The sequence below is a fragment of the Calliphora vicina genome, chromosome 3 (assembly GCF_958450345.1).
Source record: "Calliphora vicina chromosome 3, idCalVici1.1, whole genome shotgun sequence".
NCBI lineage: Eukaryota > Metazoa > Arthropoda > Insecta > Diptera > Calliphoridae > Calliphora > Calliphora vicina.
In genome coordinates, this window is record NC_088782.1 from 39,869,255 (window position 1) to 39,882,771 (window position 13,517).

Below are 13,517 nucleotides of genomic sequence, written 5' to 3' on the forward strand. Positions count from 1 at the left end.
CACGCCACCTAACTTCATGGCGATTGGTCCATAATTTGTCATAGGTCCCAGTTCTTTAACCCATTAAAAACCAAGACCATTTTAAATGAAAATTTTTTAAATTCATTTATTTATTCAAACCAAAATACAGTCAAGGAACATAGAAAACTTAAAATATTAAAAGAAACAAATTTAGGAAACGTGTTTCTGGGGCTGTACCCGAATGGGTACAATGGCGTAAAGTGTAAGCTATTTTTATAGTGTGTGAAAATGTTTAAAGCATTACTTTTTCAACACATGACGCAATATCGCATTATTCAGACAACCATATTATTCTGTTATGATATTCACCGCATCGTAGGGGATTTTTTATTCTTTTAGGAAATTGGTTTCCAGGAGTAGTTGCGACACCAGAAGCCAGTGTAGTTTGCCCATTTTATCAGTAGCATCTAAATTAGTGTTATTAGCCAAATTAATAAAAAGTTTTATTTCTTTGAATCTGTTCCGTGACATAATTGAAGTGTGAGTATCCTCTCAGAGCTGTCAATACATATTGTCTCTTGGCATACAGCGATATCCACTGTAAAGCAAAATACTTTTTGTTGAAGGATAAATTGTGCTTATTATCTTGCGATGCATAATTGCAAGTCTGCTAAATGGTTAAACTAAAAACCTTTTCTCATTCAAGTCTGAAATAATATTGAGCTCATCGTCCAAAAAAAAATAGTTTGAGACATTTGAACATCGCATGGTCTTATTGCTTAAATAGATTTTTTTGCTTGATCTTGAGGGAATTATTTTCTGTTAGAACAAGTCGAACATCATCGTCGCTATCACTGTCACAGAATACTTATATTTCACCTTCTACATACGATATCGAACAATATCCTCAGCAACACCTTTATCTTCATCCATATTACAATCCGGATCTGATGATAGCTATCAAAATTGTGGTGCTCATATTTTTCCAAAAGATCAAGTTTTTAAAACATTTGCATTAAAAACTTTACGTTTTGATGGTCTGAAATTCTATTTTAGCGTAAGAAAAATATTACAAAAATTAATACATATCAAGCCATTGTACCCAATTAAAAATTATTTTTCACGATTTTGACCCATGGCAAAAGTAAAAAAAGGCATAAGCATTTTTATTTGTATTTTAAGACGAATTCTGGTATAAAGAATGTTTTAATTTCAATACTCATTCGAACTACATAAATCGAATTTTTATTTGATTATATGAAATTCCTATAGATCTCCGGTTTAGTATTGGTTTAGAAGTTATTGAACACATGTGTAAAAATCAAAACCACATAGTTCGTTTTGTAGTCTCACTAGGGTTTGGGGTCCGGGAATTCCAGACCGGGAAATCCCGGGATTTCCCGTAAAATTATTGTCGGGAATTCCCGGGAAATTTTATTTTTTTTCCCGGGAAAAACGGGAAATTTAAAATTAATTAAAAATACTTTAATATATTTAAATATGACATCTCTGCTTGATGAATGGCTTGTTCCAAATATTAGTGGAGGTTTTAAACACCATTAAGGATACAGTAGAAGTATTAAGCCGAAATGAAACCATTTTTCTGATAGGTGATGCTTGAACACTCTTTATGAACAGCAGTTATCTAAAAATTCTACGATTTCTCAAAAAACGGTTCATTCAATTAAATTAAACCTAAAAACTTCAACATTATAAGATAAATTATAATATAAAAACACAATGTTAAACATTTCTGGACAGCAAATGTATGAAATATGAAAATATCAGCTATAGTTTGACCACAATGTTCCCTCATCTGTTCAAAGCGTTGATGATGAGGTTTCCGAAATACAAATGGAGCAAAATTTTAAAAACCAATTAGAATATTCAATCAATATTGAAAAGGAAAGCCCTAAACATTTAAAATCAAATGCTGAAAGTTTTAAGCGGGAATTAGATTTATTTGAAGCAAGTAGCAATATGAGAATACATTTTGATTGTCTTTATAATGCTTTAATAACGATAAAGCCAACACATGTTTAAAGCGAAAGAGTTTTCTCGACGAAAGACTATTGAATGCATTAGTAATTTTGACAAATCAATTTTTTAAAAAATAGTTCTATGACGGACATATGTATAACATTATTTTTATGATATAATAGCGGTATTCACAATGTAGAGTACTTTCTATAGCAAAAGAGCAGTTTAGCAGAAAACAAAATACATTAGAACTACTTTTTTACTGCTTTACTCTTTTTCAACTATATGAGGTAATTTTGAGTTTCATATTTTTGTTTTGAAATAAATTTAATTTTATTTTAAAATATGTATATTTATATTTTAAAATACATATTTTATATAAAAAAAAATATAATAGAAAAATCAAAAGAAAGAATCTAAAAAGTGCATTAAAAATCCCATTAACATATTAATCGACATCGAATTATAAAGATACGTTCACAATTTATACAATTTTGTAATTTATACAATTTTTTAGAGTACAGAGCACTAATTGCTCTTTTACTCTACTATATCATGAATACCACTAATATTTAATTTTATAGTAACAAGTGATCTCCAAATATTTTAACAAACTTTTTTTGGTTTTATGTGGGTACAATTGAATTGCAATGTATTGTTTTTCTTTTTTTTTAATAATAAAATGACACAATTTTATAAAATAATTTTCTTTTTTACTTAATTTTCTAGTTAAAAAAACATTCCCGGGAAATGAAATTTTTCATTCCCGTTTCCCGGGAAATTAAATTATCCTGGAAACCCTAAGTCTCAACGACAATATCCTTATTATACCCTTCGCCATGATTGGCAAGGGTATATATAAGTTTGTCATTCCGCTTGTAATTTCTACATTTTTCATATGCGACCCCACAAAGTATATATATTCTGGATCGTTATAGATAGCGAAGTCTGTCTGTATGTTGAAATCAACTTTCCGTAGCCCCTAAATAACTTACATAATTCATACATCAATATGTCGGGAATGTCGGCTCGGTTGCTATTTAAAATCGATCAAATCGGCCCACAAATGGCTGAGATATTAGGAAAAAACCTGGAAAACCAATTTTTGATCTATATCTGGATTACTAAGAAAAAAATATATTTTTAACCCGAATTTTTTTTTTATAAAAACTTTTTTTGTCATAAATTTTCCAAAAAAATTTTTTTTTAAAAAATTAAAAGAAAATAAATTTAAAAAAAAAACTTTTTTTAAAAAACAATTTCTAAAAGAAAAAATTTAAAAAAACTTTTTTATAAAAAAAATTTCGAAAAATAAATTTAAAATTTGTTTACCTAAAAATATTTAAAAAAAATTATGTTTAAGTATAATTTGGTGAAGGGTATCTAATCCGAATATAGCTCTCTTACTTGTTTTTTTATGTACCTTGCTCTCATTTTATTTTATTCCTGCGTTCAAATAAATAAACTCTTCTATCTATTAGTTGGAATTTTTAAACACTTATTTACATATCAGTTAGATGTGCATCCATAGAATGCAAGATAAACATGTATTTTTAACCACAAAATGTATACATTTTAAGAAAAACCACTGGATTCCTTTTTTTTTGTTATACCATCGTACTTAGTCTGCTGTACATATTAAAGTAGAGACACTATGCACCAGGGAAAACATAAAAGTAGGTACTCATTTAATAAGATAAAGAATTCATTTAATGATTTAGAAAATTCTTACTAAAAGCAATTACAATTTTTACCAATTTCCAAGTAGTTTTTACTTAAACAAATTATCCTTTAATGTGTTATAAATTTCATATAATTTATAAAAGGAAAAAGTTAAGTATTATGAGAAATCTAATGAACATTGAAATTTGTAATAACTTGTTCTGAAAAATTTTATCAGATTCATCAGTGACACATCTCTGAGACAGTCCAGATTATTAAAGAGATCTGTAGCAATATGTATTTGTTGGCGCTGCTGTAAGATAAGAATCCAATCATACAGTGCCCAGTAATTATCCCTGTAAGAATCCTGATCGAATTTCTGCCAAGAGACAAAATAGTCTTGGTCCTATCCCTTGCTAGAGTGAGCCATGGGCTACCTAAGTTCCGTCTCATTCAACGCCCATTCATCTATAAAATTCGATATAGCCACCAAGGGAATGTGAATGTTCCTTTACCGAAGAGTTACGACCCGTTTGTTGCTCATGCATTTCCCCGAATGCACTCTTGACCTGGCTCCCATATTAACTAGACGAAGTGTTGTCTAAATTGTGCCAGTGAATGAATACAATTGAGAAGACATTTCAAGCTGATTAGCAATAGTGCCTTATCACAATTTAAATTTTCCAAACCTCCCTAATGCATAGCATATTCACACAAACACTACCCAGCAGTTCTAGGAGACAGTACCGAACTAGTGATTTTACCCATCATTTAGGGTGGGAGCTAGTTACTTCAATAGCCACGTGACTAGTCATTTTAACACGGGCATGTCCTAGGCAGGGGTCAATTGTTTTTGATTACAATGGGACTGTCTAATAGCTGGACCAAAGTAGGCAACGCATTGGATTCACATACTGGTTACATAGCGTCAGTTACCTTGCTAGCTTTGTAACTGGTTACTTGATCAGCTACTTGACTAGTTATTTTAACATGTGCATGTCCTAAGCAGGGGGTCAATTGACCCTTTTGATTACAATGTGACTATCAGATAGCTGATCGAAAGTAGTCAACGCTTCTGGTGGGTAAAATAAAGTGCAGTACAAAAAAAGTTTGAAGTGACTTCACCATAGGTTACTAAGAGGCAGTAAAGTGACTATTGAGTTCATTCTATTTTACATGGGATATCAGTATACTTAAGCAAAAATAAAAATAAACTGTATGAGAATTATATTAACACAATTTGTAACAAAACCAGTTTGTACGAATTACTCACAAAACATTTAAAGTGACTACACTCTATATTACTTAGATACACTTAATACACTTGTCTTCACGCTAGATTACTTGGGATGCATAAAGTAACCAATTGTCTTCTCTCTGCACTACAAAGTGCACACATGTGTCAAATGTCCAAAATATATAAAATGGAGTCAGCCAAGTGATAAGACATTTGTGGCAATTACTGTCTTTAAGGGATACATTGACTACTTGCTTTACTGCTGGGTAGAAGTAGAAGAGTTAGGGAAGGGCAAATAAAAAATAAGAACTACTACATCGTTATTACTTTTGAAAACGTAACCACAAAACCATCAAGTATCTGAGTTTAAGAGAAGGAAGATGAAATGTGCAGGATGACATGAACAGAGACACCAAACAACTTTAAGCTTTAAATTAATTGTTGCCTTTTTTTCCTCATGACCACATTGTTTTTGGTTCTATCACTTCTAGATAGAGACAAAAATGTATGTTTGTTTTTTTGGTTTCATGTGCATTTTATTTTTTTTTTATAAAAATAAGAAGAAAAATATAGAACATGAAAGGACATTTATTTAAAGCATTATTAAGCAAGGTAAATAATGTTCTTTTCCCAAGGTGAATATTTAAATTAAGGTGAAATCTTTTTAAAATTTTAAGGACATATGGAGGGATTTAAGTTAAAATTTTATCAGTTTCTGATATGTAGAATTCAGTTTTAATCGAATTTGTCAGTATCTATATCTTTATTTTTATTGTTGAATCTATTTAAAATTGTATCGAATATTGATACGAAACTGCATTATCTCAAATTGGGAATGCAGTTTCGTTCTCTAATGGCTTCTTGCTTCTTTCATCATGATTATAAACATTTCCATCAGTAGAAACATCTACTTATAAACAATGCTGATAACAGGCTGTTATTAACATTGTTTATAAGCTCCTAACATTAAACTTAAAGCTACTAAAAGCACTAGTTGATCATTGTTGAAATAGATCATATTAGTTTTTTTTTGTTTTTGATAGATAATTCATGAAAATACTAAAATATAACACTGTGTATATAAATAGTAACAGCGAGTTGCAGAGCAGTTAGTGTATAGTAGGCGCTGTTGTAGTTAACGTTAACTAGTAGTCACATTTATTCGCAATTAATCCGGGTTATTTAAAGGAAATAAACCACCGTTTTTTTAAGGTAAAAACCTAACAATATATACAGTGGTTGTCAGCTAATTAGGGACAAAATTGTTTGCTAAATTCCATGTGATTCTCAAATAATTTTTCAAATATTTCAACAAATATATATGCAAAAGGACTGCTGTAACACAGAAGTGTGTTTTATTTAGCTGTGTCAATTCATACATATTTACCACGAACACATACTGTTTTTTTACAAATTGACCAAAATTTGATTTTTTAAATAAACTTATTTCCTAACTTTTTTATAATAATATTTTCATTATCGGAATATGTATATTAAGACCAAATTTCGTATTTTTATACCCTTCACCTTCGTGAGAAGGGTATATATAAGTTTGTCATTCCGTTTGTGTCCATTAAGCCATGTCCGTCTGTTTGTTGAAATCAATTTTCTGAAGACCACAGATATCTTCGGGATCCAAATCTTCAATAATTCTATCAGACGTGCTTTCGAGAAGTTCCATATTTAAAATCAGCAAAATCGGTCCACAAATGGCTGAGATATGAGGAAAAAACCAGGACAACCTCGATTTTTGACCTATATCTGGATTACTAAGACATTGATATAGACAATGTGGTTATCTAATCTATATATATAAAAATGAAATGGTCCATGTATGTAATGTCATCACGTGAGAACGGCTGGAGCGATTTGGCTGATTTTTTTTTATTCGATTCGAAATTTTCAGGAGATGGTTTGCAAAGAAAAAAAATTCAAAAATTCCGGACAAATCTCGGAAATTCTTTTTTTTGGGAGTACAGTCAACTGTAATAAAAAACCTCCCTAAAGTATGCAGTACAAATTTAGATATTTTATTTGCAAATAAATAAGAACAGGCTGGTGTGAGTGGGTTGGTGAAACTTGAAGAACTAATATTAGTAAATGATACCGTGCGAAGCCGGGGCGACCAACTAGTAATAGATATTTCAAAAACCTTTGCAACGACGTATGTATATAAGACCATAGTAAGTTGGACCTACAATGGGTCAAAATCGGAAAAAATATTTTTTAATAAGAATTTTTTTTTCTCCAAAAAAAAAAAATTGAAAAAACAAAAATTTTAATTTAAAAAAAAATTATATTAAAAAAAAAAAATTTTAAATAATTTGAAAAAAAAAAATTTCCCAAAAATTAAAAAAACAACTTTGGGAAAAAACATTTTTTTCAATATATATTGTACCAATTTTTCAAGCATTTTTGAGCAACTAAAAATAGTAACAATTAATTTCATACCCCTAGGGCCTTTTGTTTTGGCATTTTCGCACTTAGAATTCAGTAAATACAAAAAATTTAAATATTTGTTCCTAAATAGCTGGCCGCCACTGTATATAACATTGAAACTTTGTTAAGTCGATGTTCATTATGTTCATTTGTTAATTGTTTCAAATGCACTAGTTCCGTGACATATTAAAAGCGGACATATGCCAGAAGGTAAACTATGCAGTAAAGAGGCCTCTCTAAAGGCCTTATTTTGCAGATTCTAGGACACCTAGCCGCATCGCAAAATCGTTTCAATCCTACACGGTGTATCATTGGGAGCTTCTTTTAGAGGGCTGATAGAAGGCCTACTTAAGCAGGCATATTGAAGGCCTTTAATTCTTCATTGAAGGCCAAGTAATTCTTCGTAAAATGCCAAAGTGCCAACTTTTATTTCTATCCTGAAAATGAAAGCCTAATTAAAGTTCTGCTGAAGCGTGCCTTTAAACAGCGTTATCAGGGAAAATATTGTTAGCATAAAACCTAAAGAATGGACTTAAAAAACCCTCAAATTGTCTGGTTATCCCACGGCGATTCAAGTTTCCAGTCGACCTATATCTTCATATAGGAAGCTGGAATAAAAAACTATTGCATGTCAATGCAAACTTCGAGAAACTGTAACGCGGTACAGTTAAACGACGCCTAACATTATACAATAATTGAATTTCTCACCTATTAACTGAAAGGACAATACAACCCTATCAGCAAGCATCTGTCCGTTAACTCCTGCCAAAATTTGAACAAACTGCGTCATTTAGTTTGTGTTTGACAGCCATTGATAGCAGACTACATCGTGATTTGAGGGAAAATTGAAAATAGTGAATTTCGAATCACTCTAACCAAGACTATGCTTGATAAATGCTATGAGAACTCTGCATCATAAATTTCAATGAATTTTGATTGTTAAAATTACAAAAATGTGTTCTCTGTCGAATGTACCGACCTATCACTTAAACATGACGTTGTAGCAATGAGAATTAATGCAATCAGGGCTATTCCTGTTCTCACTTCCACCATTTACCGTATTTTTGGAGGCATAATTACAACAATACAATGTAATTTCCTCAGCATTTCTAATTATTAATGTTTACATGTGATTTTTTTAACCTTAATTATATAATTTTAGAAACTCTATCTATCTATATATATAAAGAGAGAACGGCTGGACCGATTTGGCTGATTTTTGTTTTATTCGATTCGAAAGTTTTAGAAGACGGTTTGTAAAGAAACAAATCTAGTCAACTGTAATAAAAAAGATCCCTAAAGTATGCAGTACAAATTTAGATATTTTATTTGCAAATAAATAAGAACAGGCAGGTGTATGTGGGTTGGAGAAACTTGAGAACTATCATTAGTAAATAGCTACCGGGCGAAGCCGTGCGGCCAACTAGTTTAATATAAATATTGCTGTAATTATGCTTCCAAAAATACGGTGAATGGTGAAAGTGAGAACAGGAATAACCCTGATTATTTGTGAGGTTATTGAACTGGGCTCAGTGAACTTGGTTAAACAATGGTAATCACGGAATTAGAATAGAATAATTGCCAGCGTTTAGTATTTTTCCAAAACGTTTAGTTTTATAAAACAAAAATCCTTAATTTACCAGTTTTGATAATTGATGTTCTTTCTATTTTAGTTTCATAACACTTAAAAGCTAATGGATTAAAGTATTTATCATTAATAATTAAAGATGCCAAAACAAGTGTCTTCCGTGTTGTCGTGACTAGAAAACTGTAACAAATTTTAGTCTCATAAAACCAGACTTTTTGTCTACACATTTTATGTTTTTTTTTTTTTGGAAGAGGAAACACTTCATAAATTTTATTGACCATTAGAAAAATACTTGAGCTACACACACATAAGTTCTTTATATTTTTTTTTTATTATTATTTTTCCCCTTAATTTTTTGTTGTTGTCTGTTTCACTAACATACTTTATGTGGCGCACGTGCCTTAAACACACATTTCAAATTTCTGTTCATGGTTTTGTTTTTACTTTTATAGATTTTTTTGCCTCAGTTTTCATTTTCCAGCTAACTGTTATGTCTGTCTCTGCTTAAATAAGTTGTTAAATTCTATTTTTTTCCACATTTTTTTATATTTTTCTGTTTGCTTTACTTACTTGTCAAACAACGAATGATAGTAAGATTGTCCAATTTGTATATCAGCCGTTAATGTTGTCACATAATGAGCCAGGGGATTTGGTAGATTTTGTGCTTCTTTCAAAATATTCTGTCCCCATGTCACTGAACCTTTACGCAAAGCATTCACTACTTCGCCTCGTACCCCCTTATTGAAGGGACACACCACACGAAATGCACGCATTGAACCCAACAGACCCAGACAACGCAACAGAAACTCCAGGCGTATGAGTGATGGTGGATTAAGGGCTGGAAAAATGTCACGATGTCGTCGTATTTGATGTAGAGAACGTTCAACGAAACCGTTCATGGCTTCCGCCAGCCATTGTTCGAGTTCACGTGTGAGATGCTCTTGGCTGGAAGCATTCCATTGTTTTTCAACTTCGGTGAGCAGTCGGTGCATAAATTTGGGATCTAAGGGGCTGTTGCGATTTAGTTTGGCGGCTGCAACGAATCTGGAATTAGTTATAATAAAGGCAGAGGGTTAGTGGGAGCAACACAATTTGATGCGGAATTGCTAGTCAGACAGATTAGCTACAAACAAAATATTAAATTCTGTAAATAATAACAAAACATAAAAAACCCAACTCACCTCGCCACCGCACAATGTAGCTCCGCCAAATCGGCCTGCACCGCCATCTGATGCAACACGGTTAGTGCTGGTCCCGGCAATTCACCATTCCATGTCCACGATGGCTCTTGTGTGGCCAGCTCATGTTTCATGAAAACCATTTGCAATTGCTCAATATTTCTCACCTCCAGACTATTATCAATATCGGACGCTGAGGAACCATCACCAGCCTGACCATCACGCGTCGACAGCCACAATTTCAAACGTATACGTCCCTGCACCGTACTACGTTGGCTACGTGCCTCCAATTTAAACCAACCCTCCATGCCGGTGCTGGGCACATCGGCAATTGGTATATTAACGCAACCAAGAAAATCATCCTGTGAACCTTGTCGTGCCGATTGGCAGACCTGTTTAAAAAATCGTCCCAAACCGCGTACACCGCGCACCTCATTCAAACGTGACACAGCATCGAGTACACAACTTTCATCATCATGGTCCCAGATGTCCAAGTGAAATGTGTCAGTGTTGATGTCATCAATGTCACTGGATATTTGTGTAATCAAGATGTAACGGAAATAGATGAGGAGGGAAGAAAAAAAAGGAAAATTCAGTTATTATTTTTTTGTTTGCATTTGTGTGTACTATTTATGTGAGCGCTAGTAAATGTTGAGTATTATTGAATATTTTTTTAAAGGTTACATACATTTCATAAAATAAAGTTGTAGTTTTCTCCCTTTGTATAAAAGGAAATGATTTTGTGAACACTGATAAAAATATGTTGAACTGTCTGTTTATTTTTAGTCTTTCTTTAATTAAATTTAGACAATCAAGGAAAAAAAAACTGTCCTTTAGACGGATCAATAAAGACATATAATTAAAGATAAAGTAGGACTATATGAAGGCTCACGATTGAAGCTAAAGTAAGACCTTCGATAGAAGCTAAAGTAGGGCTATATAAAGACCACAATTGAAGCTAAAGTAGGACTATATAAAAACCAACGATTGAAGCTAAAGCAAGACCTTGGATTGAAGCTGAAGTAGGACTATATAAAGAACCACAATTGAAACTAAAGTAGGACTATATAAAGACCCACAATTGAAGTTAAAGCAAGACCTTCGATTGAAGCTAAAGTAGGACTATATAAAGACCCACGATTGAAGCTAAATCAAGACTTTAGATTGAAGCTAAAGTAGGAGTATATAAAGACCCACGATTGAAGATAAAGTAAGACCTTCGATTGAAGCTAAAGTAGGACTATAAAAAGACCCACGATTGAAGCTAAAGTAGGAGTATATAAAGACCCACGATTGAAGATAAAGTAAGACCTTCGATTGAAGCTAAAGTAGGACTATAAAAAGACCCACGATTGAAGCTAAAGTAGGAGTATATAAAGACCCACGATTGAAGATAAAGTAAGACCTTCGATTGAAGCTAAAGTAGGACTATAAAAAGACCCACGATTGAAGCTAAAGTAGGACTATATAAAAACCCACGATTGAAGTTAAAGTAAGACCTTCGATTGAAGCTAAGGTAGGACTATATAAAGACCCACGATTGAAGCTGAAGCAAGACCATGGATTGAAGCTACAGTAGGACTATATAAACACCCACGATTGAAGCTAAAGTAGGACTATGTAAAGACACACGATTGAAGTTAAAGTAAAACCTTCGACTGAAGCTAAAGTAGGACTATAAAAAGACACACGATTGAAGCTAAAGCAGGATCTTGGATTGAAGCTAAAGTAGGACTATATAAAGACCCACAATTGAAACTAAATCAAGACTTTGGATTAAGGCAAAAGTAGAACTTTATAAAAACCGACGATTGAAGCTGAATTAGGACCTTCGATTGAAGCTAAAGTAGTACTATATAAAGACCCACGATTGAAGCTAAAGCAAGACCATGGATTGAAGCTAAAGTAGGACTATATAGAGACCCACAATTGAAGTTAAAGTAAGACCTTCGATTGAAGCTAAAGTAGTACTATATAGAGACCCATAATTGAAGCTAAAGTAGGACTATATAGAGACCCACAATTGAAGTTAAAATAAGACCTTCGATTGAAGCTAAAGTAGTACTATATAAAGACCCACGATTGAAGCTAAAGCAAGACCATGGATTGAAGCTAAAGTAGGACTATATAGAGACCCACAATTGAAGTTAAAATAAGACCTTCGATTGAAGCTAAAGTAGTACTATATAAAGACCCACGATTGAAGCTAAAGCAAGACCATGGATTGAAGCTAAAGTAGGACTATATAGAGACCCACAATTGAAGCTGAATTAGGACCTTCGATTGAAGCTAAAGTAGGACTATATAAAGACCCACAATTGAAGCTAAATCAAGACTTCGGATTGAAGCAAAAGTAGAACTATATAAAAACCCACGATTGAAGCTGAATTAGGACCTTCGATTGAAGCTAAAGTAGGACTATAAAAAGACCCACGATTGAAGCTAAAGTAGGACTATATAAAAACCCACGATTGAAGTTAAAGTAAGACCTTCGATTGAAGCTAAGGTAGGACAATATAAATACCTACAATTGAAGTTGAAGTAAGACCTTCGACTCAAGCATAAATAGGACTATATAAAGACCCACAATTGAAGCTAAATCAAGACTTTAGATTGAAGCTAAAGTAGGACTAAATAAAGACCAACGATTGAAGCTGAAGCAAGACCATGGATTGAAGCTAAAGTAGCACTATATAAAGACCCACGATTGAAGCTAAAGTAGGACTATGTAAAGACACACGATTGAAGTAAAAGTAAAACCTTCGACTGAAGCTAAAGTAGGACTATATAAAGACCCACGATTGAAGCTAAAGCAGGATCTCGGATTGAAGCTAAAGTAGGACTATATAAAGACCTACGATTGAAGCTAAATTAGGACCTTCTATTGAAGCTAAAGTAGGACTATATAAATACCCACAATTGAAGCTAAATCAAGACTTTGGATTGAAGCAAAAGTGGGACTATATAAAAACCCACGATTGAAGCTAAATTCGGACCTTCGATTGAAGCTAAAGTAGGACTATATAAAGACCCACGATTGAAGCTAAGTCAAGACTTTGGATTGAAGCAAATGTAGGACTATATAAAGACCCACGATTGAAGCTAAAGCAAGACCTTCGACTAAAGCTATAGTTGAACTATATAAAGACCCACGATTGAAGCTAAAGTAGGACTATGTAAAAACCCAATATTGAAGCTGGACTATATAAATACCCACGATTTAAGCTAAAGTAAGACTTTTGATTGAAGCTAAGTTAGGACTACATGAAGACCCACGATTGAATCTAAAGTTGGATCCATCATTGAAGCTAATGTAGGACTATACGATTGAAGCTAAAGACGAACTATATAAAGACCAATGAATGAATGACAATTACATAAACATTTTTCGACTGAACCGATTCGCTCCTTTTCAATACCATACATTTTAAGACTACGATACATTTTCCTGATACATCTCTTATTAATTTCT

General features: G+C 32.7%; 1 protein-coding gene across 1 annotated transcript in view; it reads right to left on the reverse strand.

The window, feature by feature from the left end:
- Positions 1-13,517, reverse strand: part of unc-13-4A — a 78,865-nt gene that overhangs the window by 13,046 nt on the left and 52,302 nt on the right. The window contains exons 6-7 of the mRNA XM_065505334.1: positions 10,049-10,573; positions 9,438-9,911 (exon numbers count right to left, since the gene is read on the reverse strand). Coding sequence (XP_065361406.1) covers positions 9,438-9,911; positions 10,049-10,573 — 999 coding nt within the window. The remainder of the gene's footprint in view (positions 1-9,437; positions 9,912-10,048; positions 10,574-13,517) is intronic.